At 36.6% G+C, this 26,757-nt stretch overlaps 1 protein-coding gene across 9 annotated transcripts in view; it reads left to right on the forward strand.

Moving 5' to 3' along the window:
• The window catches only part of PDLIM5 (PDZ and LIM domain 5), a 211,101-nt gene that overhangs the window by 68,033 nt on the left and 116,311 nt on the right, over nt 1–26,757 (forward strand). For 7 of the 9 annotated variants that reach the window (XM_007999300.3, XM_007999301.3, XM_007999302.3 and 4 more), the window contains exon 3: nt 457–608. The exons of the other annotated variants lie outside the window; for them this stretch is intronic. In XM_007999300.3, the coding sequence (XP_007997491.3) occupies nt 457–608 (152 nt within the window). The remainder of the gene's footprint in view (nt 1–456; nt 609–26,757) is intronic. 9 annotated transcript variants of the gene reach the window in all.

Raw genomic sequence — 26,757 nt, forward strand, 5'->3', positions numbered from 1 at the left:
TCTTCCCTCTCTATTCGTCTTTGTGCTCAAACAAAAATACAGATGTTAAGAGTTTAAAAAAATTATTTCCAAAAGAGTATAAAAACCCCATTCAGATTGCATTCTTTTTATTCTGCTAAAATGTGAAGTTTCCTTGGCTGCTTCTCTTCCTGATTCATAAAAATCACACAACTACTGTTGCACAATAGAAATGGAGAAATGATCAGGGAATCTTTCTCAGAAAATTTGTTTGTTTGTTTGTTTTATATAGAACAAATAAGAATTTAAGAAAATAAACATTTAAATCATTTGAATTTTAACTTTACATGCTAAAATTCTTTACATGTTAAACAAGATAGTTTTGTGTTACTTCAATAGTATATTAATATGCTTTTGGTATAAGCAAAAGTATAATTTTTATCAGCATTTATTATTCTTTTTCAGAATGACACTCCTAATGAAATGTATTTATTACAGCTAAAAGATGGTGGCAAGGCATCCCAGGCAAATGTAAGAATAGGCGATGTGGTTCTCAGCATTGATGGAATAAGTGCACAAGGAATGACTCATCTTGAAGCCCAGAATAAGATTAAGGGTTGTACAGGCTCTTTGAATATGACTCTGCAAAGGTAAGTTGCTTTCTGTTTGTCCTGAAAGAGAAACCAACATTGAGGAATGTGTTTTTGTGTGTCTGACTCATGGTGTTAACTAAGACTCAGTTTCTGCTGCCATTGTTTCAGGTAAATAAAAAATATAATGGCTCTTAAATTGGATAATTGAGCAGCATGAGAATTGCTGAAAGCTATGAGTTATTTCCCCATCAAAAGGCATGTATTTCCATACTAATAAAAATTGTGTGGGCCTGTAATCCCGGCACTTTGGGAGGCCAAGGTGGGAGGATTGGTTGAGCTAAGGAGTTTGAGACCAGCTGGGCCAATATAATGAGTGCTTGTCTCTACAAAACATAAAAAAATTAGCCAGGCGTGGTGTCATGGGCCTGTAGTCCCAGCTACCCAGGAGGCTGAGGCAGGAGGATTGCTTGAGCCCAGGAGGTCAAGGTTGCATGAAGCTCTGATTGTGCCACTGCACTCCATCCTGGGTGACAGAACAAGATCCTGTCTTAAAAAAAAGAAAAAAAAAGAAATTGTGTATACAGCTTCAGAGAATTCAGGAATTCTTGAAATTTCTCAATGGAGTGCAGGCTAAGAGTTCTTTCTGTTAGGTAAAATTCTGAGCAGTATATTAAAGGATATTCTTTTAGGATATGATTTGGCTTTCGTTAGTTTGTCTTTTTCTCTCTTTTTTTCTGAGTAGAAAAATAATTTTTAATACAGTCCTTTGAAGGCTGGACTTTTTGAACTTACTGCTTTCTAAAGTCACTCTGGCCTCAAATTATAAAATAATTAATCATCACATTGTTTATAATATATCAGGTATTTTGAGGATCCCATCATTTGAAACCTGCACCAAAATCACCTGGAGTGCTTGTTAAAAATACTGATGTCTATACTGAATCCGAATTTCTGGGAGGAAAGACCAGGAGTTATATTTGTTGAAGTTCTCTGTGGTTATTATGACTTATAAAGTTTGATCACTGTAGTATCCTGGGCCGAAGCCAAGGGAGGAGAAAGAGGGAATGGAGAGTGATAGAAGGGTAGCTGTGAACCTTCAGCTTTATAATGAAGGTAGTTTGATCATATACGAGGTACTTATGGAGGGTTTTAAGCAAATCTTGTTTTTGATGATTACAAAAAGTATTCTGAATTCTATCAGATTTGGAAAACAACACTTTTTCTGCCTCCCCAATCTCTTCCATAATTATATTGCTATAATTATCTAAGTCTTCCATAAATTATCATGTATATTATGAATCTTTAAGAGGGAAATAGGCTGGGCGCTGTGGCTCACACTTGTAATCCCAGGACTTTGGGAGGCCGAGGTGGGTGGATCACCTGAGGTCAGGAGTTTGAGACCAGCCTAGCCGACATGGTAAAACCCAGTCTCTACTATAAATACAAAAATTAGATGGGTGTGGTGGCACATGCCTGTAATCCCAGCTACTTGGGGGCTGAGGCAGGAAAATCACTTGAACTCTAGAGGCAGAGATTGTAGTGAGCCGAGATCGTGCCGCTATACTCCAACCTGGGCAATGGAGCGACACTCTGTCGCTGCCGCCCCTCCCCCGCCAAAAAAAGTAAAATTGAAAAGAAAGAGGGAAATAAAACCTGGTACCTTCCCAAAGTATTTGTCTATGGAACCTTTTTCTTGGAGCCCCTCCTAGGAGTCGTGTTTTGTGAAAAACACTTAGGCAGTGCTCTGTGTTTTGCTACTGCTGTCCTAGGGATTGCTAGTGAAAGAATTTCTACAGGGTAAATTATATTTACCTGTCTGAGTGAATATCAATTTGGTATTAAAACTGAAAAGGAAATTGTTTTTACAAACTTAGACTGACGTGGACATACAGATCTATTTTGAGGTATCATGACTTTCTAACCAGTTTCCTCTTTAGGGTCTTTTTAAAAAACTTAGAGAAATTCTTTTCAGTGGGACTGCTGAATCAATGTTTATATGTATTTTAAATTTTGATAGGCTATTAGCTATACATTTTAATGCATAGGAAAGTAGTCAATAAGAAAAGTCATTGGTTATAAAAAAATTTGTTTCATTAGTATTCTTCTGTTCTCTATATTGAGACATGTAACATGAAAGTTGTTCCTAATCAAATGAAAGTAGTCATTTTTAATTTACCAAGTATGAATTTTGAAGGGAAATCAAGAGGTCAAGAAACTTAACTTGTTTGAGATACCAAGAAAGCACAACAAATAGAGATGATGACAGGCTGTTTTACACATTCTAAAACTGAAAGTTTATGAGCTCTTTCATGGGCTGCGTACAATTTCTTTCATACCAGCCTGCTTGTTTCCACATTGTGCTGCTTATTTTATGACCCAGGAACCAGTATCTTATTTTCTATTGAAAACACTTTGGGCCCCATAAGAATAGATAAAAACCAGATGTTGTCCTGTTTGAATGCCTTTCCAATTTATGTAGTCTGCTACTGATTCTAATAAAGATTCTTTTAGGCTGCTTATACAGAATCTAACAAACCAACTTACAAAATCGACTTGTTATAAACATTTGAGTATACTACTTAATCGTATCTTTGTATTTCTAAATAATAGACATTCAAGGACCCAAACTGTTGGGGAGTATTTTAGAGTCATTGTTATTCATTGACATTCTCTTCAAGTTTTTGAACACTTCTTATGTTAGGTAATGTCAGCCTGCTTAGATAGTGTGTGTGGTTAACAAAATTCATAGTATAATATTGACAGTGCTACTGAAGAAATACTTTTGCCTTTTAAGGAAAAAATACAACTTTGAAGAGTTATCTGTGATTCTTCTCTATACCAGGACCATTCTCTCCTCAAATTTTCTCTCTTATATCAAAGTAAGTATGTTTTCCGAGTTTTAACAGCTTTTTTTTTTTTTTTTTTTTTTTTTTTGAGACTGAATCTTGCTCTGTTGCCCAGGCTGGAGTGCAGTGGCACCATCTCCTCAGCTCACTGCAGCTAGGGATTCTCCTACCTCAGCCTCCTGACTAGCTGGGATTACAGGCGCGTGTCACTGTGCCTGGCTGATTTTTTTTTTTTTTTTTTTGTATTTTCAGTAGAGATGGGGTTTCATGATGTTATCCAGGCTGGCCTCGAGCTCCTGTCCTCAAGTGATCCGCCTGTCTCGGCCTCCCAAACTACTGGAATTACAGGCATGAGCCACTGCGCCTGGCCTGAACAGCATTCTTTTTTTTTTTTTTTTTTTTTCTTTTTTTGAGACAGAGTCTCACACTGTCACCTGGGCTGGAGTGCAATGGCACAATCTCAGTTCACTGCACCCTCCACTTCCCAGGTTCAAGCAATTCTCCTACCTCAGCCTCCCAAGTAGTTGGGACTACAGGCGCGTGCCACCATACCCAGCTAATTTTTGTATTTTTAGTAGAGATGGGGTTTCACCATGTTGGCCAGGATGGTCTTGATCTCTTGACCTCGTGATCTATCTGCCTGCCTTGTCCTCCCAAAGTGCTGGGATTATAGGTTTGAGCCACCGTGCCCAGCCCTGAACAGCATTCTTAATTGTCCTCTGGTCACTTCTTCATTCCACTTCTCACCAACCAGACTACTCTGAATTCTTCCAAACTGAGTTACCTACAAGAATACTTTCTCAGTGAACTCTTTCCTTCAAAAACTTGAAGTTTTCTGCATGAATATGTACTACCGTCATTTACAGACTTGTCTTAGTCCAATTTCCTAGAGCAGAGTCTGAGATGGGGATTCTTGTCCAAGTGATACAGTAAGGGATTCCTTTAAGTAAGGGAGTGAGTGAAACAGGCTTGGGAAGCAGAAGAAACTGAGATGAGCAAAGGTATGATTTCAGGGGATATCCAGCTTCACTTGATCCAGCAGGAAACCTGGGAACAAAATTGCACCACAGAGTGAGTCTGTCTTGCCTTGAGGCAATGAAACTGTGCTTTTGTACCCCCTTCCTTGTATTTGTTAGTTATTAGCTGTCAGCTGTCCTGGAAGTATGTTGTGTGAGTAAACAGAGAAGAGAGCTAGGCGATAGCTTATATTGCTTCCAAAGAAAGTTACTGGTGTGAACCATTAGCAGCAATGGAATAACCACCTGGGGAATGGGTGTAACAAACTGTTAGAAGGGTTCCAGGAGATCTAAGCTGGGCATAGACAACAGCACATGCTATGAGATTCTATCGAGACTAATCCCTCTGCTCAGAAGGTCATGTTCTTTGTAATCGAGTCCTCCTCATAATGTCCTCTCCAGATCACCACCACTCATCACTGAATGCCCTCTCTTCCATTTAGGATAGGTTTCTCACTGTCCTTCTCTTGCTTTTATGCCGTGTCATGAAATTCACTTCATCTGAAATGCCTACCACCTGTTCACTGCCAGTGCATGCCTTCACATCCACTAAACCCAAATCAAGTGTCTCCTGCCCACAGTCTGTTCCTACTATTGCACCTCATTCCTTTTTCCCCTTCTGAACTTGTATGAAATAGTTTATGCCATTCAGTTCAGTGTTTAATTATATACTAGGTATAATCAGGAATAACAAGGGCAATTCCATGAGTCTTATACAAATAAACCTAATTAGCTAATAGTCATACCTAGCACTGCCTATGTTATTTACTAATCACTCCATGTATTATTAGTCCCGGTTCTTCAAGAAGACTCTTTAAGAGCAAAGACTATGTTTTTTTACTCTATTTGTATTTGACAGCATCTTGTATAGTAGTCTATTTATGATAGGCACTGGTATTATTTCCCAAACTGGGAATCATTTATCTATTTCACTAATACTTCCTGAAGTCTTACTATGTGCCAGGCACTCTTGTAGATGCTAGGGACATAGCAGTGAACAAACCAAACAAAAATCTCTGCTTTCATAGTACTGACATTTTAGAGGACTGAGACAGATAATAAACAAGTGAACAGAATATGTAATATATCTTGTGTGGATAAGTGTTATAGGGAAAAATAAAGCATGTGAGGGACATAGGGAGCACCTTCTCACTTGGGGTACTCATGCCCCAGATATCCAATAACCTTCTCACTGTGGCTTTCCTTACCACCCCATTTTAAACTGCAATTCCCCAGGGAATTGCATGAGTATCCCAAGCTGAGGGAAGAGCCAGTGTGGTGGCCCTCTGTCAGGGAGGCTGGTATAGCCAAACAGAGTGAGTGATGGCAGACCGGTTAGAAGTAAGGTCAGAGAGGCAGCAGGAAGGGAGTAGAAGTGGCAAGAACCTGTAGAGCCTTGTGGGTCATTGCCTTGTTTGTAATCAAATTTAAGTTTTCCTGGGCCTATTAAAACATTGTGAGAAAGCTCTGGGAAGTTATAGCTCTGGGAAGTTATAGCTGGTTGGCCAGGGATCTAGAGCAGGGTTTGGGAGATAAATAACTTACAGTTACGGAAAGGAAGGCCAGAGGAAGGAACAGACCAAGTCTCTCCCCTCTCAATAGTGGTGGTGCTGCCCTTTCCTGCTAGCACTATAGAAACACTGGATGAGGACCACTGCTGCCAAATTCTGCTCTCCTCCACCTAAGAATTCTCAGGGAGAGAACATAAGAGAGAAAACTCATTTTTTGTTTTCGAAAAGAAAATTGCCAGTAATTTTGTTTTGTTAATTTTTTTGCATTGAATATTGTTATATATCTACTAATTTTTTTTTTTTTTTTTTTTTTTTTTTTTTTTGAGACGGAGTCTTGCTCTGTGCCCCAGGCTGGAGTGCAGTGGCGCGATCTCGGCTCACTGCAAGCTCCGCCTCCCGGGTTTACGCCATTCTCCTGCCTCAGCCTCCCGAGTAGCTGGGACTACAGGCGCCTGCCACCACGCCCGGCTAATTTTCTTGTATTTTTAGTAGAGACGGGGTTTCACTGTGTTAGCCAGGATGGTCTCGATCTCCTGACCTCGTGATCCGCCCGTCTCGGCCTCCCAAAGTGCTGGGATTACAGGCTTGAGCCACCGCGCCCGGCCATATCTACTAATTTTTAAGAAAATGTATGTGTATATTCAAAATTTTGTTTCATTTTTAGACCCAACCTCAATATCTTAAAATAGGATTTAGATAAGAAAAAGTAAGATAAAGATACTTGTTTGAGTCAGGTGGTTTTGTAACTGTTATTTATGTCTACTTTAATTTGGGGGCATATAATAAAGCAAACACATTTTCTTTCTATGATATCCTAAAAAATAAGACTTGACTCAGTATACTCTGGGTTTCTAATGAATATAGAAGTGTGAATGACTTTATTTTGATTTGTCTTTTATCGTTGAAAAAAAATGGAAAATATATAATTTTTTCTGCACCTGAAACTAATTCTAGGAGTACTGCAACTGGACTATAAAAAATTCTATTTAAAATTATTTTTACTCTTCAGGAAGTCAGGCAAATAGCAATGCTTATTTTTAAATGTCGAATATATTTTGCCTATGATTTTGATCCAAGTCAAAGTGGATCATTTTAAAAATTATTTCAGTTGATACAAGAAGAAAATTACTTTCAAAAGCTTTGATGTCTAATAAATATTAACTATATTAGAACTGGTTTCTGTGAATAAGGTTTTTTTTTTATTATTATTATACTTTAAGTTCTAGGGTACATGTGCAGGTTTGTTACATATGTATACATGTGCCATGTTGATGTGCTGCACCCATTAACTCGTCATTTACATTAGGTATATCTCCTAATGCTATTCCTCCTCCCTCCCCCCTCCCCACAATAGGACCTGGTGTGTGATGATCCCCTTCCTATGTCCAAGTGATCTCATTGTTCAGTTCCCACCTATGAGTGAGAACATGCGGTATTTGGTTGTCTGTTCTTGCGATAGTTTGCTGAGAATGATGGTTTCCAGCTGCATCCATGTCCCTACAAAGGACACGAACTCATCCTTTTTTATGGCTGCATCGTATTCCATGGTGTGTATGTGCCACATTTTCTTAATCCAGTCTGTCACTGATGGACATTTGGGTTGATTCCAAGTCTTTGCTATTGTGAATAGTGCCGCAATAAATATAACGTGTGCATGTGTTTTTAATCAGCATGACTTAACAATCCTTTGGGTATATCCCCAGTAATGGGATGGCTGGGTCAAATGATATTTCTAGTTCTAGATCCTTGAGGAATCGCCACACTGTTTTCCACAATGGTTAAACTACTTTACAGTCCCACCAACCATGTAAAAGTGTTCCTATTTCTCCACATCCTCTCCACCACCTGTTGTTTCCTGATTTTTTAATGTTAGACCTAAAACCATAAAAACCCTAGAAGAAAACCTAGATAATACCATTCAGGACATAGGCACGGGTAAGGACTTCATGTCTAAAACACCAAAAGCAATGGCAACAAAAGCCAAAATTGACAAATGGGATCTAATTAAACTAAAGAGCTTCTGCACAGCAAAAGAAACTACCATCAGAGTGAACAGGCAACCTACAGAATGGGAGAAAATTTTTGCAATCTACTCATCCGACAAAGGGCTAATATGCAGAACCTATAAAGAACTCAATCAAATTTACAAGAAAAAAAACAACCCCATCAAAAAGTGGGCAAAGGATATGAACAGACACTTCTCAAAAGAAGACATTCAGACAGCCAACAGACACATGAAAAAATGCTCATCATCACTCGCCATCAGATGAATAAGGTTTTTAACTGTTCCATTTATTTCAGTAGTTAGCTACGTAGTAGGACATAAATACACTTGTTACATGCTTATTGTATGATTTAGGGCTAGGGGCTAAACTACTGGGCCTTAATTTTCTAGACTATAAAATGAGGTCATAGGTGATTTATAAATTCCCTTTTTGTAATAAAAATAGTGGTTCTTATTCTGGTTTTTCAACTGTAAATAGATAAGTTCCCTAGAGTTGCTGTTAGATCAAACCAACTTAAGTTTGCTTATTTTGGCTGAGAGAATCAGGAAATTGGACTTTCTTCATTGGAGTTATCTTAAACTGTGCCAGGTTAACAAAGTGACTTGTACTGTTCTGCTCACTTTAAGGTGAAAGGTAGATCAGACGGATATGCAAGCATCATTTATTCATCAGAAAATATAGTACTATGTATTTTTATTCTTATTTTATATTGTTAAATTAATCCTCTTAGAATCACAGAATATATATAGTTTTTCTACCCTTCCTTGTTTTTATATTACTAGTAGTGGCATGTTGTGGTTTTTTTAAATTTTTGTTTCTTGTTCTTCAAACTTCATTTATTGTATAACTTGTTATGATTGGAAGTGAGAGACCGAGAAGAATTGAGTTTTGAAAAATATTGATGTATTACTCTTTCTGCTTTCCCCTTCTTCTTCATCCTTCAAACAACAAAAAGATTGCCAGAGGTCCAGATATTACTGCTAATGAATGACAGATTGGAGTAATTTAATAGTTACATTGGATTATAAGAGAAAAGAAGAAATAGCTATTGTACCAGACTGAAGCTATTAGCCATCTTTTGTCTCATTTTAATGGATTGTTTAATATCCCATTACTGTTAGCTTTATGAGTTCAACTCTGATGTTTCTTTCACCAGTAGAGTAGAGGCAGGAGTTTAGAAAGTATTTTTTTCAATTGAAGTTTTCAGTTCTCTGTCTAGGATATTTCAGTTCATGTGAATTAAAAGATATTTAGTTGGATTTTTTTTTCTTTTAACAATTGGAGTTTCACATCATCCTATTTGAAGTTACTTTTTTTTCTCTTTGGTATTTCATGTACTTTTCTAGTGTTTATTCTTCAGTTTAGCTTTTACTACTACTACTTTGCTTATTTGTTTTTAATTCTTAGGTTGGAGGATGACAGTTTTTCAGAAGGACTAAGTCTGATTGATTATATCCCCCATCCATCATTAAAATTAGAAATGCTGCTTAGGAAAGGGAAAGAGGACAAACATGTATTGACATGCTTTGTGAATTTTTTTTTTTACATATATCATTAAATCCTTGTATCAATTCATTGAAGAAGAAGTTAGCCTATTTCAGGTGAATATATAATGGCTTAGAGGTATCCAATCTTTTGGCTTCCCTGGGCCACATTGGAAGAATAATTGTCTTGGGCCATACATACAATACACTAATACTAGCGATAGCTGATGAGGTTAAAAAAAATCACAAAAAAGACTCATAATGTTTTAAGAAAGTTTACAAATTTGTGTTGGGCTGCATTCAAAGCAATCCTGGGCCACACGCAGCCTGTGGGCCACGGGTTGGACAAACTTGGCCTAGAGAGTTTATGTGACTTGCCTAACAAACTCAGATCAGTTCAAAGCTCATGCCCTCCTTACTTTCTTTGCTGTGGCAAAGGACTTAATGACTAGTTTCCTTGTATATATTTGATGAGATAGATGCATAATAGGGGTGACTCTTCCTCTACTTATAAGGAACTGCATCTCTGTTAAAAAGTACTTTTCATTTTTTACTCTCCCCTGTCAGTACTCTGTAATAAAAATTATACCTAAAATTTTTCTGTGTGCTTTAAAAAGACCCTGTATATTAGAGTGAAAAGAGAAGGGGGGAAAGCTAATAGGTTAATGAGCCACTAGATAGAAACATTCATTTGGATACTGACTTGTGTATATGGTTTCCCTAAGTCAGAAAGTCATCTTTTATTTTTCTCTCCCAAATTTATAACCCTGTTGACTACATTTGCTAGTTCATTCCTATGCTTCTATGTATGCATTCTGTGAGTAACTAAAGATTCAGGAATTTAAAAAAAATATGTTTTATGTGGCTGACTGCCACAACTACTACTCAAGATCATCATTACAGCAGTTACTACTGTTACTACTTGAGACCTTCATTACAACAGTTACTACTGTTACTCCTTTAGACCATCATTACCAGACTGAATGAAGGGACAGACAAACCTAGAAATGAAAACTTTAGACAAAAGTAACTGTTTTAAAGGAAAGGCTGCAATGGAGAAGAAGAGAGAAGAAAAGGGTTCCCTGCTTTTAGTGAGCGAAGGCAGCCGCCTAAGCTTCTACAGTCCTTGGTTTTTATTGGGTAACAAGAGTAGGCAGGAGGCGGTAACAATTGGTCAGCTACTTAATTGATCACAGGTTCATATTGTTACTAACAGGCTTCAATTATGCCTAATCATAAGAAACACTTGCTGGGTTGTGACCGCCCTTCTGGGTGGCAGACACAGTTTGTCAGTTTGCCAACATTCTGCATTTATGAGAAACAGTTTGCTGCTTATTCATAGGGCCTCCAGTGGTATACTGACTTGATCACGACCTAACTCTTTCGGCCTCCAACAGTTTTAGGGACGAGGCACTGTGGTTCATGCCTGTAATTCCAGAATTTTGGGAGGCTGAGGTGGGCAGATCATTTGAGGTCAGGAGTTGAAGACCAGCCTGACCAACATGGTGAAACCCCTGTCTCTACTAAAAATACAAAAAAATATTTAGCCAGATGCGGTGGTACGCTTCTGTATTCCCAGCTACTCGGGAGGCTGAGGCAGGAGAATTACTTGAACCTGGGAGGCAGAGGTTGAAGTGAGCCAAGATCACACCACTGCACTCCAGCCTGGGTGACAGAGTGAGACTCCATCTCAAAAAAAAAAAAAAAAGAAAATATGTTTTAGGGACTGTTTAGTCAACATCACACTCACTGGAAGAGACCATAATTGTCAATCAACAAATCAATCAGCAGACATAGAAAAGAAGTATTTATCTTATATATCTCTTTTTCTTCAATTCAGTAGGGATAAAGATTGTTGGAAATGGACTGGAAGGCTCATTTTCATTCTGAATAATCTGTGGTAGTTTGACCATAAACAGATCTGATAAATATGGGTTGGTTAGGGTGTATTTTGCATTGTGAAATTCTTCACTTTCACTTTACATCTTGAAAGGTTTTTTTTTTTTTTTTAACATATGAAAGTCTTATTTATTTCTCTGAAGGAAAACTTACTTCAATCTATAGTCCTTTGGGAAAGCAATCCCAGGAATAATATGTTTAAACACCTGTTTAGTTTTAAATCTTAAAATTTTTTTTTGGATCACACCTAAAATAGTCTTTGCAAAAGAAAATTTTAATATGTCGAATTTTTAAGGTCCATGAAATAGAGATGTAAAGAAGGTGAATGGCACCGGCATTGGCTTTGAAATTAGGCAAACCTGGTCCAAATCCTGGTTTCACCATTTCCTGGCTATGTCACCTTAGGCAGGTTATGTAACTGAGTTTCAGTTAACCACTTGTAAATGGGCACAGTAATACCTGCCTTCTAGGGCTTTTACACAGGTTGAATGAAATAGCCTATGTAAAGAACCTAGGACATAATAAAGATGAGTTTTCTCTCTTCCTGTTTCTCTCTTCAGTTAGTAAGTGAGTATTAGTATGGTATCCATTGTAAAGTACTTCTAGAAGATCATATTTGTTTTGTTTCCTGGCAACAAAAATGGGTGTGACTGAGGGAAGAGGGAGAAACAGAGAGAGGGAAGTCAGTAGGTCATTACCTGACAAAGTCAGAAAGATAATGATGCAAGTTTTAGATGAGAGGATTGCTTAGTCAAATGAGTGATTTTGGGTCATGTAAATGTAATTAAAGCTTTTTCAAAGACTATAGTGGATGCAAACATGTTTACTGCCAGCTAATTACTGCTTTGGTTCAAAATTATTGTCTAAACCAATAATTTATGGCCCATATGGCAGGAAAGATAGTGGCAGCAAAGAGAAACCAGTACACACCTAGTCTTGTTTATTCTGCTAACTTCTCATGTTCATCTTAGAGAAACAATGCAAATGTAATTCTTCTTTGCTGTGGGTTAAGTCAGAAAGAGGAGCAAAAATGTGAGTTTTTTTCTCATTTTATTTTCGTGTATATTCCCTTTAAAGTAATTTTCTGAGTAACATATTAAAATCAAGTAAAATTACTAATTTTTTGAATGTGTTTTTCTGATACTTTTAGAAGAAATTTTCTTTTAAAACCCTTCCTCAGTACTATCATTAATTACTGAGGTTTAAAATTTCATAATGTTCATTAAATTTAAACATTTGGACTTTTCCTTCAGATTTACCTTATGACTAGCAGCCATAAGAGGTGGATATAAAAAGATTTATAATCTTTGCCTTTAAATTATTTATAATATCTTCATTGGGATCAGATGAGACAGAATATGCTACAGGGGTTCAAAGGAGAGTTAAAGATCCCATTCTAATGGAAAGCCTTTGTGGAGATGCAGAAACCTGGACTAGGCTTTGAAGAATGAAGTTAAATGAAGTAGCATATGTAAAGAACCTAGGACGTAATAAAGATAAGTTTTCTCTCCTTTCTTCCTGTTTCCCTCCTCAGTTGATAAGTATTTGTATGGTATCTATTGTAAAGTACTTCTAGAAGATCATATTTGTTTTGTTTCTTGTCAACAAAATGGGTGTGACTGAGGAAAAGAGGGAGAAACTGAGAGAGGGAAGTCAGACTTCCCTCTCTGTTTCATACTCAGATGGAGGAATATCCTCTGAAGTAGTATGGAGATGACAGATCCTCAGGCAGATGTTGGGATAACCATGTTGACCAACTGGAAATAGAGAAAAGAATGAAAGAAAAGTGAGATCAGAATACTGAGCCGTGAAGGGTCTTAGACGCTGAGGTGTTATCGAAAGCTTTATCAGAAAAGTGACATTTTCAGGACCATAGTTTTGTGAGACTGCTTGGAAGGAGGTGGAGAGAGACGAGAGGCAGGGAGACTAGTCAGGCAAGTATTGCAGTAACCTGGCTTAGTGAGGGCTTGAAAAAGAAAGTGGGAGAAATTAGAGAAGTGAGAACTGACCAGTACTTCTGTAAGCCACAGTTGTGTTCTGGATAGATTGTAGAATGAAGAAAGAGTCAGAAGTATCTCAGGATTTTAGCCTGCTTAGGCCCAGGCTCGATGTTCTGTCCCTTTCACCTTCCTCTTGCTTTTCTGCTCGCTGAAGTCTGGCTTTGCTCCTGTCGTGTTACTGAAACTGTTTCTCACTAAAATGTATTACAGATTCTGCAAGTTCAATGTGGTCAAAAGTAAGCTCTATGCCTTGTCTTACAAATTTGTGTCTCCTGCCGCTGCACGTGTCTTGGTGAATGGCCCCACCATCCACCCCATTACCCAGATCAAAAAGATACCTTCCTCGCTTGAACCTCCCACTTTCATCTGTAGCCACCTGTTCATTAGCCTTTGTATATATGTCTCAAAACAGACTAGGAATAGAGTAGAGGAAATTAGTATGGCATCACAGCATGGTGGTGGAGAGAGGCCCAGCTCCTAGTCATTATGCTTATATCTTGAACGAAAATGTTTAAGATTCGTGTTTCAGCATATACTAATTAAACACTTGCTGTGTAGATCACTGGGGATAGAAAGGAAGTTCTCATACCTGCTGTGGAGCTCACAGTGCTGGGCACTGCTTTGTAACCTTACATAAGGTCCTCTATTTTTTTTTTTTTAAAATGTCAGGTGTTTTATGGACAACCCTTCCCCGATCACATTAAGATAATAATTGTATTTTTAGTAGCTGGAGATTTTATAAATGTTGTATTGCAGTTTTAAATGAAGATGTAGATTTTTTACTTTGATAGACAAGAATCTACATTTATTTAAAAATCCAAATATATTGAAGATTTATTCAGACTTTGTTCATGGATCACTGGTAAACACTTAAAACCATGTACCAGTTACCTCCAGCTGCCTCAGGTGTGACTTTATATGAGTTGGGATGCACAGACCAAAAATATTTTAAGCCATCTGGGAGTAGAGACAGGGAAGCAGAGATACTCGCAGGGAGGGAGAGACTGAGGAGAGACAGCAAGAGGGCAAGGAGTGTAGCAGAGATAGAAAAATCCCAGGCCGGAAGACAGCTGAAGGAGTAACATGAGAAGATTCTCCTGGCCATATCTGCGTATTAGCAGATTAAAAGGAGCATGATTCTATGACATTGGATTCCACCAAGTTAACCTCACCTTTATTGTCATTTTAAAAATAAAAATAGCTTAATTTCAGTTTTAAAGTGAGAAGTACTCCATATTTCCTTGATGAAAAGGAATAGCTGAATAAAATGCGGCGTGCTCACTAAATCAGTGGTAACATAGTCATACCCAACTCTTCAAAAGCAGAAACAGTGTGTATTTATTTGTTACCTACTCCAGTGCCTACCACCATGGCTTGAATGTAGTCATAGAAGATACCAAATATGTATTTATTACCTTGAGTTGTAGAGAATGCTGCTTTTATAAATACAGCACTTTTTACTACTTTTGCCTGGTAAATTTAGAAATCATTAACAAGCTATTAGTGAGGTAAATAGTGACAAGCTGGTCATTGTCCTGTAGTTAATGGCAGCAGTCTCCTTAGAGTTCCACATAAACATTTTTGTCCATAACTCCAGACATTTTTGAAAGGATTGAAATTCAAGTCATTCCCAACTGTTTTCCAGTGGCTGTTGTTGCTATTATAGTCTCAAAGACTGAAATAGCTTAGGCTTTATGTGAGTTGAAAAGCACATGGGAGTGGTTGGCCGTGCAAAACACGGCAGAGTATTTACACTGTCAAACTCTTTTGTTTAATGTATTTTAAAGCCTGCGTTTTCACAGTAAATCAGCTTTAAAATAGATTTTCAAATGTTACTGGTCCTACCTAATAAATTTATTTTTACCTGCAGTGATCCCTGTTAATACTCTTTCTCTGAAATTGAAATGCAGATGAAAAATGGTCTCTCATTCATTTTTGTTTGTTTGTTTATGAACTTTTAATTTCTTGGGTAATACAGTAAGGGTTCATTTCCACATCACAGTGAAATTCACAGGGAATAATCCTGCATTCAGATACCTCTCTTACAGTCAAGTCTGCCTTTATCTTGGCTGTTTTGGCTGAAGTTTATAGCACTTTTTCCTGTTACAATGAATGTGAGGGACTTTCCAGTTTCTTTTGTTTTACTGGAATTAGGCTTTGAAATAATAGGTTATTTATTAGTCCAGAATGTTTTCTTATCCTGAGAATGTTTCTGGTTCCCAAATTATTCTTAAAACAGAAAAGTATTTTTATGTTTTGAAAGAAATATTTTACCTTTGAAGAGGATTTACACAAATAAATAAATTATAACAATATTCTTGATTCTAAGAACTTTAGATAATAGTATTTCTTCTGAGATATGAGGGAAAAAGTGTTCAAGTTGTTAGGGAAGCAACTTGTTTTTTAGTACATAGTAGGAATTTAGTAAGTAAAGCATATTAAAGAAAAAATAACTTAAATACTTTAAATTGTTACCTCTAAGAAGTTACTGAGGTAGGAACTTTATGTCCATTAGTCATTTAATCTTAATAGCAACTTATTATGGCAGATATTATTGTCCTACTTTACAGAGTTAAGTAAGTAGTTCAGAGTCACACAACTTGTAAGTAAATAAGAGTTCAGAGTTCAATCTCAGATTTGTTTCTCTCAATGTAATGACTTGTCTGCGTATATCTTTTTAAGTACAGAAATTTAAAAATATTTTTGTTGCTCAGTAATTATAAATACTTCTTCTCTAAAAGTTGTTTTGCTTTTCCAAATACAACACAGTAAGAATTTTTGCCATTAAATGTATTTCATAGGAGGCAGAGAAAGAGGCAGTTATGAAGACATTTGTTTGATATTCCAGTAATTTCAAATGCCATGGAAACTTCTAGCAAGGAGTCAATGTTCTTTGAAAATTTTTGCTTTATTAGTAGCTTACAAAATATTCCAGTATCAGTATTACCTCATTCGTTTCCTTAGCAGCTTCGGTGTGTGCATTCTCTGCACACTAATACTAATTAAAGTAGCTTTAATACGATCTTCATCTATGAAATAGTTTGTTGGTTGAATTAAAATACATGGTTAAATTTGAGTATTGATAACTAACTTCATAAATTCATAGCATTTTAGAGTTTGAAGCAACTCCAGCTATTTACCAGCAGAGCCCTTTGTCTTTATTTATGATTCAGACTTTCATTTTGATTTGTGTAAAAGATTGCCTACTGTGACAGCTCTGTGACAACTCTGTCACAGTAGTGACCCAGGAATTGGAGTTGTGTGGTAGAGGAGGGAAGGAAGAACAGATTGGTATTAACCTGTGATCTTAACCTTTCCACCCTGTTGACCTTGCTTTACTGCTTTCTCCATCTATTTTGTGGACTAATTACAATATTCTTTTAGGTATCCCATCAGTCAGTATCTTATGCTGAGAATGGGAAATTCTGGATTTAGTGGTAAATTGGTTTATAGCAAATACCATAACTGTTAAAGAAACCAGCATGTTTTCCATTTGCTGTAACCTTTTCTTATACTTTCTTTAAGTTGCTTATTTTCCTGAATTTCTTCTTTCTTTAGAGCCTCAAAATCCCTCCACTTGATTCTAGGGTACCAAAATGTCCTCTCTCAACTATGTATATGTAGAGCTTGAATAAACCTTATGTAACTGAATTACAGAAATTGGAAAAGTGTTAATGTAACAACAGATTGGGATGAATGATGATGGTAGGAGAGAGCAGAGTAGCATTGTTTAGTCACTTCAAGTTTGAGATTCTGAAAAGAATTTTCAAAACTAAGGACAGTGATACAGTTTGCTGGGATCTTCAAGAAGAGAGATCCTAGTTTAGAGGGATTCCATGATTAAAAGACAGGGCAAGTAATAAGTTAGTAGAGTACTCAGTTTTCCCAGGAATCACATGAGATGAGCTGGACTGGAGGTTGGGATCAAGCATAGATTAGGAAAAGAAGCATGAAAGGATTGTACAAACCTTAGTAATATGTGAATAAGTAACAAGATGAACAGAGTTCCCCATTACTTGTACTTATATATATCTATGTATAATATATAATTCATACCCCAGAATTCATTTGTAGTGTAGAAAATCTGTCACATGTGCTTTAGGCTGAACTTGTTGGCTAAAGAGGACTTATATGGGAAATGGAAGAATGCAGAAGAGGATTGGGGCCACCCATGATGTATGAAGGAAAAAAACACCCTCTTTCCCTCATTTCTTTTCTTTCTCTCTTCTGTAGGCATTTATTTAACTGTAGTAGTATGCCAGGTCTACGCTAGGATTAGGGAATAGGTAGATAAAAGAAATGCATCTCTCAGTTCAAGAAGCTCCTAATGGAAAGAAACAGACATATAAAGTGACAATATTTATGATACAGGTGGATGATTCTCAGAAGGTAGGTATGTACAAGAAGCAACTAGAGCAGAGAGAAAGGAGTGTGGAGGAGTCAGCATGTTCTAGGAGACAATGCATAAATTGAAACTTGAATACAGAATTTTCTAGGTGGTTGATAGGAGGAAGGAGGCCATCCTAGGCAGAGAGGACAGCTTAAGCAAAGATGCACTCAGTTCTGAGAACTTATCAGTAGTTCAGTGGGGCAAAAATACAGATTTTTTGAGGGGACAGGAAGATTTGGGAGATGGTTTGAGGGTTGGGAGGGTTCAGATTATAAAAAGTGTTAGCTGACATAAGGAAAATTTTGAATTTCGTTTCTAAGTTAGTGGGAAACTGTGGGAGAGTTTTTTATAAGGCAATAATAAAATATATAATAATACTAACAATAATAATACTTACAGAGCAGGTAACGTGTGTCAGACATTCTTTTAAATGCTTAAATGTGACTCACTTAATCCTTTCAAGAACTCTGTGAGGCATAGATGCTACTATTATTCTTTTAATAAAAATGAGGAAGTAGAGGAGCAGTGTCTAAATAATTTGCCAAAGGTCATACAGCCGGGATGAAAAACACAGGTATTCTGGCTGTGTAATATGTGTAGGGAAGGAAAAAAGAGACCAGTCAGAGGAGACTGTTTCACAAGTGTAGATGGGAACTAATGAAGGCCTGGGCGCTAGGAGAGAGTTGAGGTGGAGGAATGAGAGTTCCAGTGATGAGTGTTGAAAGTCCTAAAACTGGTTGAGTGACTTTATTTTGAGCAGCTGTGCTGATCCGTGTCTTATTGTCTCCTTTCCATTGCTTACCTTCCATTTAAAACTCTGTTCTGCTCCTTTTGTTTAGTATTTCCCTTTTCTTGCCTCCCATTAGCAACATAAATATACTCATTCATTTAAAACTTACTTGTCAGCTTTCGGTTGGTATGAGTCTGCATTAATTGTTGTGCAGTTACAAAAAGAAAAAGATACAGAGTACTCATCTTTCAAGAGTATTTGCTATAGTATGACAGCTAAGTCAAAACCTGTAACAGAAGTCAGTATAAGAGAGGTCATCAGAATGATACAAACTTCTAGGAGAACTGTGTGTCATTTGCTTGCATACTTCATCTTCCTTTGTATGTCTAAAACTGTTTGAGACAAATTCGTGTGGGCTGGTGAGATCCCCAGCTTCCTGGTTTCTCTAAGGTCAGAGCTGGAGCCTCGTATGCCATTATACTTTCTCTCTTAGGGATGTAGAATACTTAGTATCTCCTAACATACACCACCACTTCCCAATTTTCCAATGTCTTGGCCTTAGGAGGAAAAAAAAAAAAATGTCATCCATGTAAAACCTCATTCACACCTGCCACTGGACTGTAAGTTCCCTAAGGCCAAAGGCCATTCCTCTTTTGCTTTCAGTAGTATGCCCTGACATTTTCTGCAAACTTACCACTTGATGTGTGCTAAAATATGTGTTAAACTGAGTGTTGCACCCAATGGATGAAAACTTTGTAAAAGTGCTTTTATCAAGAATTAGGAAACCAAAGTATAGAACTAAATGAAGTTGATAAGCATAAGTTAAAATAAATGAGAAAAATTATTAAAACAAAATTACTTTCTAAAAACAAAGTTTAATGATTATAAATTACTAATTTAAAAAATATACTTACTAAGGCACTAAGTACATTTTTGTAATTCATTTCACAAGGAAGAAAGAACTATGTGACGTTTTCCACCCTGGGAAAATGCAAAAGTGGACAGAATGGTCAGCCCCTCATATATTTTCATTCACTAGTAGTCATTACTCCGATGAAGGTGCTTTGCATACACTGTTTTATCAGATCCTTTTAAAACTCTTTTTGGGTACGATACTAGTTTCCTGTGACTGCTGTATAAATTACCACAAACTGGGGGATTTAAAACAACAGAAATTTATTCTCTCCCCGTTTTGGAGGCAAGTCCCAAATCAAGGTGCTAGCAAGATCACATTCCCGCTAGGAGAATCCTTCTTTCCTTCCTCCATCTTCAGGTGGCTGTTGGCAGTTCTTTTTTTTTTTTTTTTTTTTCCTAATTTTTTAAATTTATAAATAAAAGTTGTATATGTTTATCATGTACAACATGATGTTTTGAAATATGTATACATTGTGGGATGCAAAACCTAGCTAATTAACATATGTATTATCCCACATACCAATTTTTTGGGGTGAGAGCACTTAATATCTATTCTCTCAGCGATTTTCAAGAATATACTACATTGTTATTAAGTATAATCACCATGTCTTACAATGTCTTCTGAACTTACTCCTCCTAACTGAAATTTTATATCCTTTGACCAACATCTCCCCAGCCCACCTCCATCAGTGACCACCGTTCTATTCTGCGCTTCCGTGAGTTCAACTTTGTTAGATTCCACATAGGAGATCATGCGTTATTTTCCGTGTCTGACTTATTTCACTTAACATAATGTCCTCCAGGTTCATACACATTTTCACAAATGACAGGATTTCCTTCATTTTTAAGGCTGAATAGTATTCCATTGTGTGTGTGTGTGTGTGTGTGTGTGTGTGTCTGTGTGTGTGTGTTTTCTTTATCCTTGCATTTATTGATGGACACTTAGGTTGATTCCATATTATGGGAGTATAGATATCTCTTCAACATGCTGACTTCATTTCCTTTGAATATATACCAAAGAGTGGGATTGTTGGGTCATATGGTAGTTCTATTTCTAATTTTTTAAGGAACCTCCACACAGTTTTCCATAATGGTTGTACTAGTTTACATTCCCACTAACAATACATCAAGGGTTTCCTTTTCCTCACATCCTCGCCAACACTTGTGATCATTTTGGCATTCCTTGCAGTTGCATCACTCCGGCCTCTGCCTCTTTGGTCAGCTTGTCTCTTCCTCTTAGTCGGTCTGTGTCCTCTCCTCTTTTGTTTCTTATAAGGACATTCGTCATTGGATTTAGAGTCTACCTGAGTATAATCTGGGATGATCCCATCTCAAGGTTTTAAACTTAATTACATCTGCAAAGACCCTTTTCCCGAATAGGTAACATTCATAGGGTCTGGGTATTGGGATATGGACACATCTCTTTGGGGGACCACCATTCAACCCATATAGGTACATATTCTTTTTTGTTTTGTTTTGAAGACAAAAGCATAGATTTATTGAAGCAAAAGTACACTCCACAGAGTGGGAGTGGGCTCGAGCAAGTGGCTCAAGAGTGGTACATATTCTTATTTTCCCAATTTTATAGGATACGTTGAGTAAGCGGTGAAGCTGGCACTGGCCAGGCATTATGACTAGGAGCTATGCATCTCCACTACCACACTGTTATGCCATGCTGATTTATTCTGATTTGTAGAGGGTCTGTTTTGAGGCATTTTCTGTATGAAATCTAGTCCTTTATTTAATTAAGGATGAATTCACTCACTCTGTTGCCCAGGCTGGAGTGCAGTGGCACAATCTCAGCTCACTACAACCTCCGCCTCTCAGGCTCAAGTGATTCTCATGCCTTAGCCTCCTTAGTAGCTGGAATTACAGGTGTGTACCACAACAGCCAGTTAATATCTGGTCAGTTTTTGCTACTGCTTAGGTAACCTCTGTTTTGGGAAGTATGTGCGTAAGATTTATTGATGAATCTCTTGATGCAAAGATTAGCAGTACCTTGCCATGGTTAAATTGAGTGGAAGAAAAGGCAGTTCACTACTTTGACAGCAGCATAGACTTGTTTTTCTGGTTAATGAGACGAATCAGAAATATCAGAGTTCTAAACCTGACTTCATCACTTACTGGTTATGAGGAAGTTACTTCAATTCTGTGGATTTATCTACCCATAAATTAGGAATTCCTATTTTGTAGTTAGTTTACTTTAAAAAGTTAAGCCTCAGAATTTGAGAGTTTGCCTAAATTAAGCATGTAAATATTTTTAAAAATATAACTCAAATGTCTATGATTTTCTTCAGGCTTATGTATACCTCTAATGCAGCAATAAAACTCTTGGAACCGTTTTTTACATCACAAATGATGGTGCTTGCTCCTTTAAATTTTTACAACTCTAATATGTCAGCATCTTTTGTTAACCATATACTCATATGATATCTTTTTAGAAGCCCAAATAATATTTGCTTTGCCTATTTGTGGTATCTCTCTCAACACACAGTGGTTTCACTGTTTGTGTATGTTTTTCTGGGGGGAAAAAGGATCATTTCTCTTAGTGCCTGACACACATACCAAAAATGGGAAAATTATGAGAAAGAATGTTGCTCAGATCACAACATCGGATTATTGTACTTTTGGCATTTTGTGGCTGATAGCCCCTTCCTAAGAAGATATTCTTGTTAAGGTTGGAGGTCACTGTTTCTTCTTAAGAGCACTGTGTTCCAACTGTGAATAATATTTCCTAGACAGGAAACACAATCATCTTTCATTTTTATAGTCATTTTTTAGTAGATGATTGTTGAGATGGCTGGGTGCTGAATAAAACAAACTGCCCTAGTCTAGTTGTTCTCCTATTCTTGCATGCATTTCACACTTGTGTAAGCCTGTTTGTTAAGATCATGGTAGTCAGATGTATTTTTCATCTAATTTCTCATGAAAGGCCTAATATTTTTTCCCAATATATTGTGTTTTCTTGTCCTGTTAAATCATTGACAACTGAGCAGCCTTCAAAAGTATATTTTCATAAAAGTGTTTTTTGAAATATGTCTTATTTCACGACATTTTATAACAACTCTTAGACTATTGTCTATTCTATTTGTCTTAAGTGGAGCTATTGATTATATAATGCAAAAAGCTGTGAGGTTGTAACTCAGTTCAATACTGTTTATAAATATTTGTTTTCCACTTTTGTGCAGATTATACAAATGATGGATATGAAATTTGTTTTGACCATTTATGATGCTTGTTTTGGGAAGAGGATATCCTCATAGAACTGAACATTATGATGGATTTTTAAAATATTCTGACCCAAATGATATTGCATTGTCAGTACTGTCCCTGGTATTAATTTCTCCTGGAGTAGAAAATGCTTTGTTCCTTACTATATCCCATTTAAACCTTACCGCCTACCTCACCCCACCCGGCCCCACACATCTATATACACACAACCTCACTTCTGTTCCAAGCATAATAGTTTTGCATTGGAAGTAAAAGTAAAAAAAAGAAGGTAAACTTTATCTGGAGAAGCAAATGTAAGTAGTTTTTTTTCCTCTTTACATTCACTTCTAAATTGTTATCAAACAAAAGCTATTAGGAAATCTTTGGAATTTATTACTTTCAAGAAGTTCCAAACAGATTCTTTTTCCTAATACTTTTTAGGGAAATACTTTAATGTGGCTTAATTATCTGTCTGATACTAAATACAAATTAAATTTGCTGTCATCAATAGAAGATATTTTTATTCATAGGTGTTCTTGATTTTTACAATACCTCTTCTATCAACTTGAAGTATTTTTTAAAATATAAAGCTAAATCTACAGTAAGTGGTGCAAAAACACCAGTGATATTAAATTTTTTAACATTAGTGTTTATATATATATATATTATTTAAAATTTTTACTTAATATGTTCAACCCTAGCCCTCTTGACATTAGGCACCCCCCACCAACCTTTTTCAACCTGAATATTCAAGGGATTTAAGGTATTTGAAATTGCATGTGAATTATTTTGTGGTTATATTAATTAACATTGTAACATCTAGGTTTTACACTTAACTGTTAATGATCTTAGGGCTTAAGGAAAAAAAACATATATATCTAAAGTGGCAAAACTTCAGTTATCCCCTTAACCCCAGGACATGGTTAATTCTGAATAACTGAATTTGCTAGGTAAATTGACATCAATTTAAAAAATGCTTACTATAACATTTTCATAAAAGTTTTCCAAAAATTATTTACCTGTGTATTAGTTTCTTTTTGCTGCTGTAACAAATTACCAACTTAGTGGCCAAATTGCACCCCCCAAACCCCCAAATTTATTGGTTTACAGTTTTGGAGGTTACAGGTCTGAAATGGACTTCACTAGGCTAAAATTAAGGGGTCGACTTTCCTTCTGAAGGTTCTTGGGGAGAATCATTTCTCTTGCCATTTCCAGTTTCTGGAGACTACCTGCATTCCTTGACTTGCATTCATTTTGTCTTCAAAGGCAACAGTGACTAAGGGATCTGTCTCACATCACGTCTAACAGTGACTCTTCTTTCTCCCTCTTCCACATTTGAGGGCCCTTGTGATTACAGTAGGCCCACTGGATAATCTAGGATAATCTTCCTATTTTAAGATCATCTAATTAGCAGCCTTAATTCCATCTGGTACCCTAAATTCCCTTCTGCATGTTAATGTAACATATTCATAGGTTCTGGGGATTAGGACAGGGACATCTTTGGGAAGCCATTATTCTATCTAACATATTTTGTCTTCTGAAAGGGTAAATTATGCATACTGAACTGACTATAACAGTGTAGATTATGTGAGATAGGAGGTCTGACTGATGTATTTTGTTACCACCTGTTTGCCAGAATTGTATTCAGACTCCTTTCCAGACTTCTCATGTTGGTTGATTGGTTGGTCTTGTAGTTTCCTAGTACTTTATGCAGGTGACTGTACTCCTACATTGTAGAGATTTTCTGTACCAGAGTCAGGTTTCCTCAGGACTATTATTGAGAAAATGTCAGTGTTTGCCATCTCTTCTCACTCCTGGTAAGCACAGTGCTATTAAGTGATCTTTTGGTTGTTTGATTTTTTACCAAAAAAAGGCCTGTTCCCATCCTTATCTATCATCAAGTCTCTCACCATTATCGTAGTTGATATATCTTAACATCTACTCATTGAGGGTGCTTTTGTGACACTTTTAATTTTACCCTGATTTTCTTGATGCTGACTGTACTCTTTGTTCTTTCACACGCTGTTGTGTGTGCTAGAGAACTTTTTTTTTTCCTTAATAAAGAAATGGAAGTTTGAGTAACTTACACAGGGTTACTCATCAATAACTGATTCAGCATTTGAACCCGGGCTACTTAATCCAGAAGAGCCCATACCTACCACTCAAATGGATTGCCATCCAACATTCATTCTAAACTCTAAGCCTTTACTTTTGAAATCCATTTGTCCTGACATTTCTGAAAAGAGGTCTTTAAGACTAGAAGGAAAATACTTTGAACATAAATTTATTTACTAGCAGGAAGATAGGAGTTAGATGAAATATTTTCATTTTGCCTCACCCTCTTAGAGGTCTACAGCAGGAAATTGGAGAGCTATTGCTGATGTTTTAGTAGATTCAGTAGAAAGTTCATATATATCCAATTTTCAATTTAGAAAGAGATAAGGAATTGGATTGTTTTCATGACATTTTTCTAAGGGAAGATAAGAGAGGAAATAAAGGGGTGAACCAAAAGACATCAGATATAAAGTGCCTGTTTACTCCCTCTGACTAACTCACATTATTCTACTTTAAAAACATGTTAGGAATTCATCTAATCTTCTTTAGGGCACACCCACTTCCCTCTAAGCTTAGTATAGTTCACAGATAAATTGGTCTTTCTCAGCTCACCACTTTTGCTATGTAGTTACCTTGCCAGTGGTGATTTGATGTCCCATGGCTGGCCATGCTCTTCCTCTTCTGTCTCAGTTTCTTCCTTATATGTATAAATAAATACCTGACTCACAAGTGTTTTGCCTAACCCTATGCTTTCCATTGCCTTAGCAATATTTCTTGAGTTGAAAAAGCCATCTAAGGTGCTAAGTTAAAAGAAAAAAAAAAAAAGCCATATAAGGTACTCAGTATCTACATGAGGTTGTTAATTCATGTTTTGCTTTAATTGGTTACTCTTAAGTTTCCTACATCCTTGGTTTCTAATACTTGTTTTAATACTTGTTTGTAGAAAACATCAGTTTTGTGTGTATTTGCTCTTGGTCCTAAAGTTAAGAACACTATATGCAGAGTTAATTGACCTTCATTTGTGTGCTAGCATTCTGGGGTAACATAATGCCTGCCAAGCGTCATATTCTTATATGTGAGGAGGTTCTATATGGAGTAGAGGGTTAGTTGCTAATTAACCTCTGTGCCCTTTTTTCTCTGTCTTGATGTATGCATTCTCATTCTCCTGTAGATTGCCTATTTGTATGCATTCCTAGAAAAGGCCTTTGATGGGCAGGATGTCTGTAGGGTTGTTCCCTTCTGAAGGGAATGGTTATACCCTCTGACCTATCAATTCCATTTCTATAAATGTATCGGATAGATATACTCACAAATGTGTAAAATGAAGTATATGATTAACAGCAAGCTAAATGTTCATCAGCAGGAAATGGAGTCAATATGTCTTCGTCTGTCTGTATAATGGAACAATATGTATTATTTTTTAAATGAACAGTTTTTGAGCAAATAAAAATAAGCTAAAGTTTAAAACGTTGAGTTAAAAAAGCATAATGTAAAACAGTATGCATAGTATTTGTGTACATTTGTAGATACTGTACACACATGTTAGAGTGCAATTTGGATAAAGTATTCTGTGCTCAATTAACATAATTTCCCTTTGTCTCACTGGCTCTACTAGCTTTTTTACCAGTAGCAGTTACTCGGGAGTTACCCAACTGCTCAGGAGGCTGAGGCAGGAGAATCACTTGAACCCAGAAAGCAGAGGTTGCAGTGAGCTGAGATTACGCCACTGCACTCCAGCCTGGGTGACAGAACGAGACTCCCATCTCAAGAAAAAAAAATTCTTATGTTCTGTATAAAATCTTCAATAAAATGATGATACCAGTACCTCATATTTGTATAATGATTTACAGAATAGAAAGCTTCATTTTATATACTTCCTTACATAAGTCAGTGGTATAGTATCCAGCATACACATAAATACACATATTAAGTATATGGAAGTTATATGGTAATATAATTTTATATAATTACATAATAATTCAGTAGAATTGTCATCTGAATACATTTTTGTTGTTTGCTCACTTTATAAGGTTTGCTTCAAGACATCTCCCTTGTCTTAAATATTCTTCTCCTAAGCTATGATTGCATATAGATTATTTTTCTATATAAAATATGTTTTATTCTCACTTTTTAGATTCAAGGTT

Source organism: Chlorocebus sabaeus, chromosome 7 (assembly GCF_047675955.1).
Source record: "Chlorocebus sabaeus isolate Y175 chromosome 7, mChlSab1.0.hap1, whole genome shotgun sequence".
In the NCBI taxonomy this organism is placed as follows: domain Eukaryota; kingdom Metazoa; phylum Chordata; class Mammalia; order Primates; family Cercopithecidae; genus Chlorocebus; species Chlorocebus sabaeus.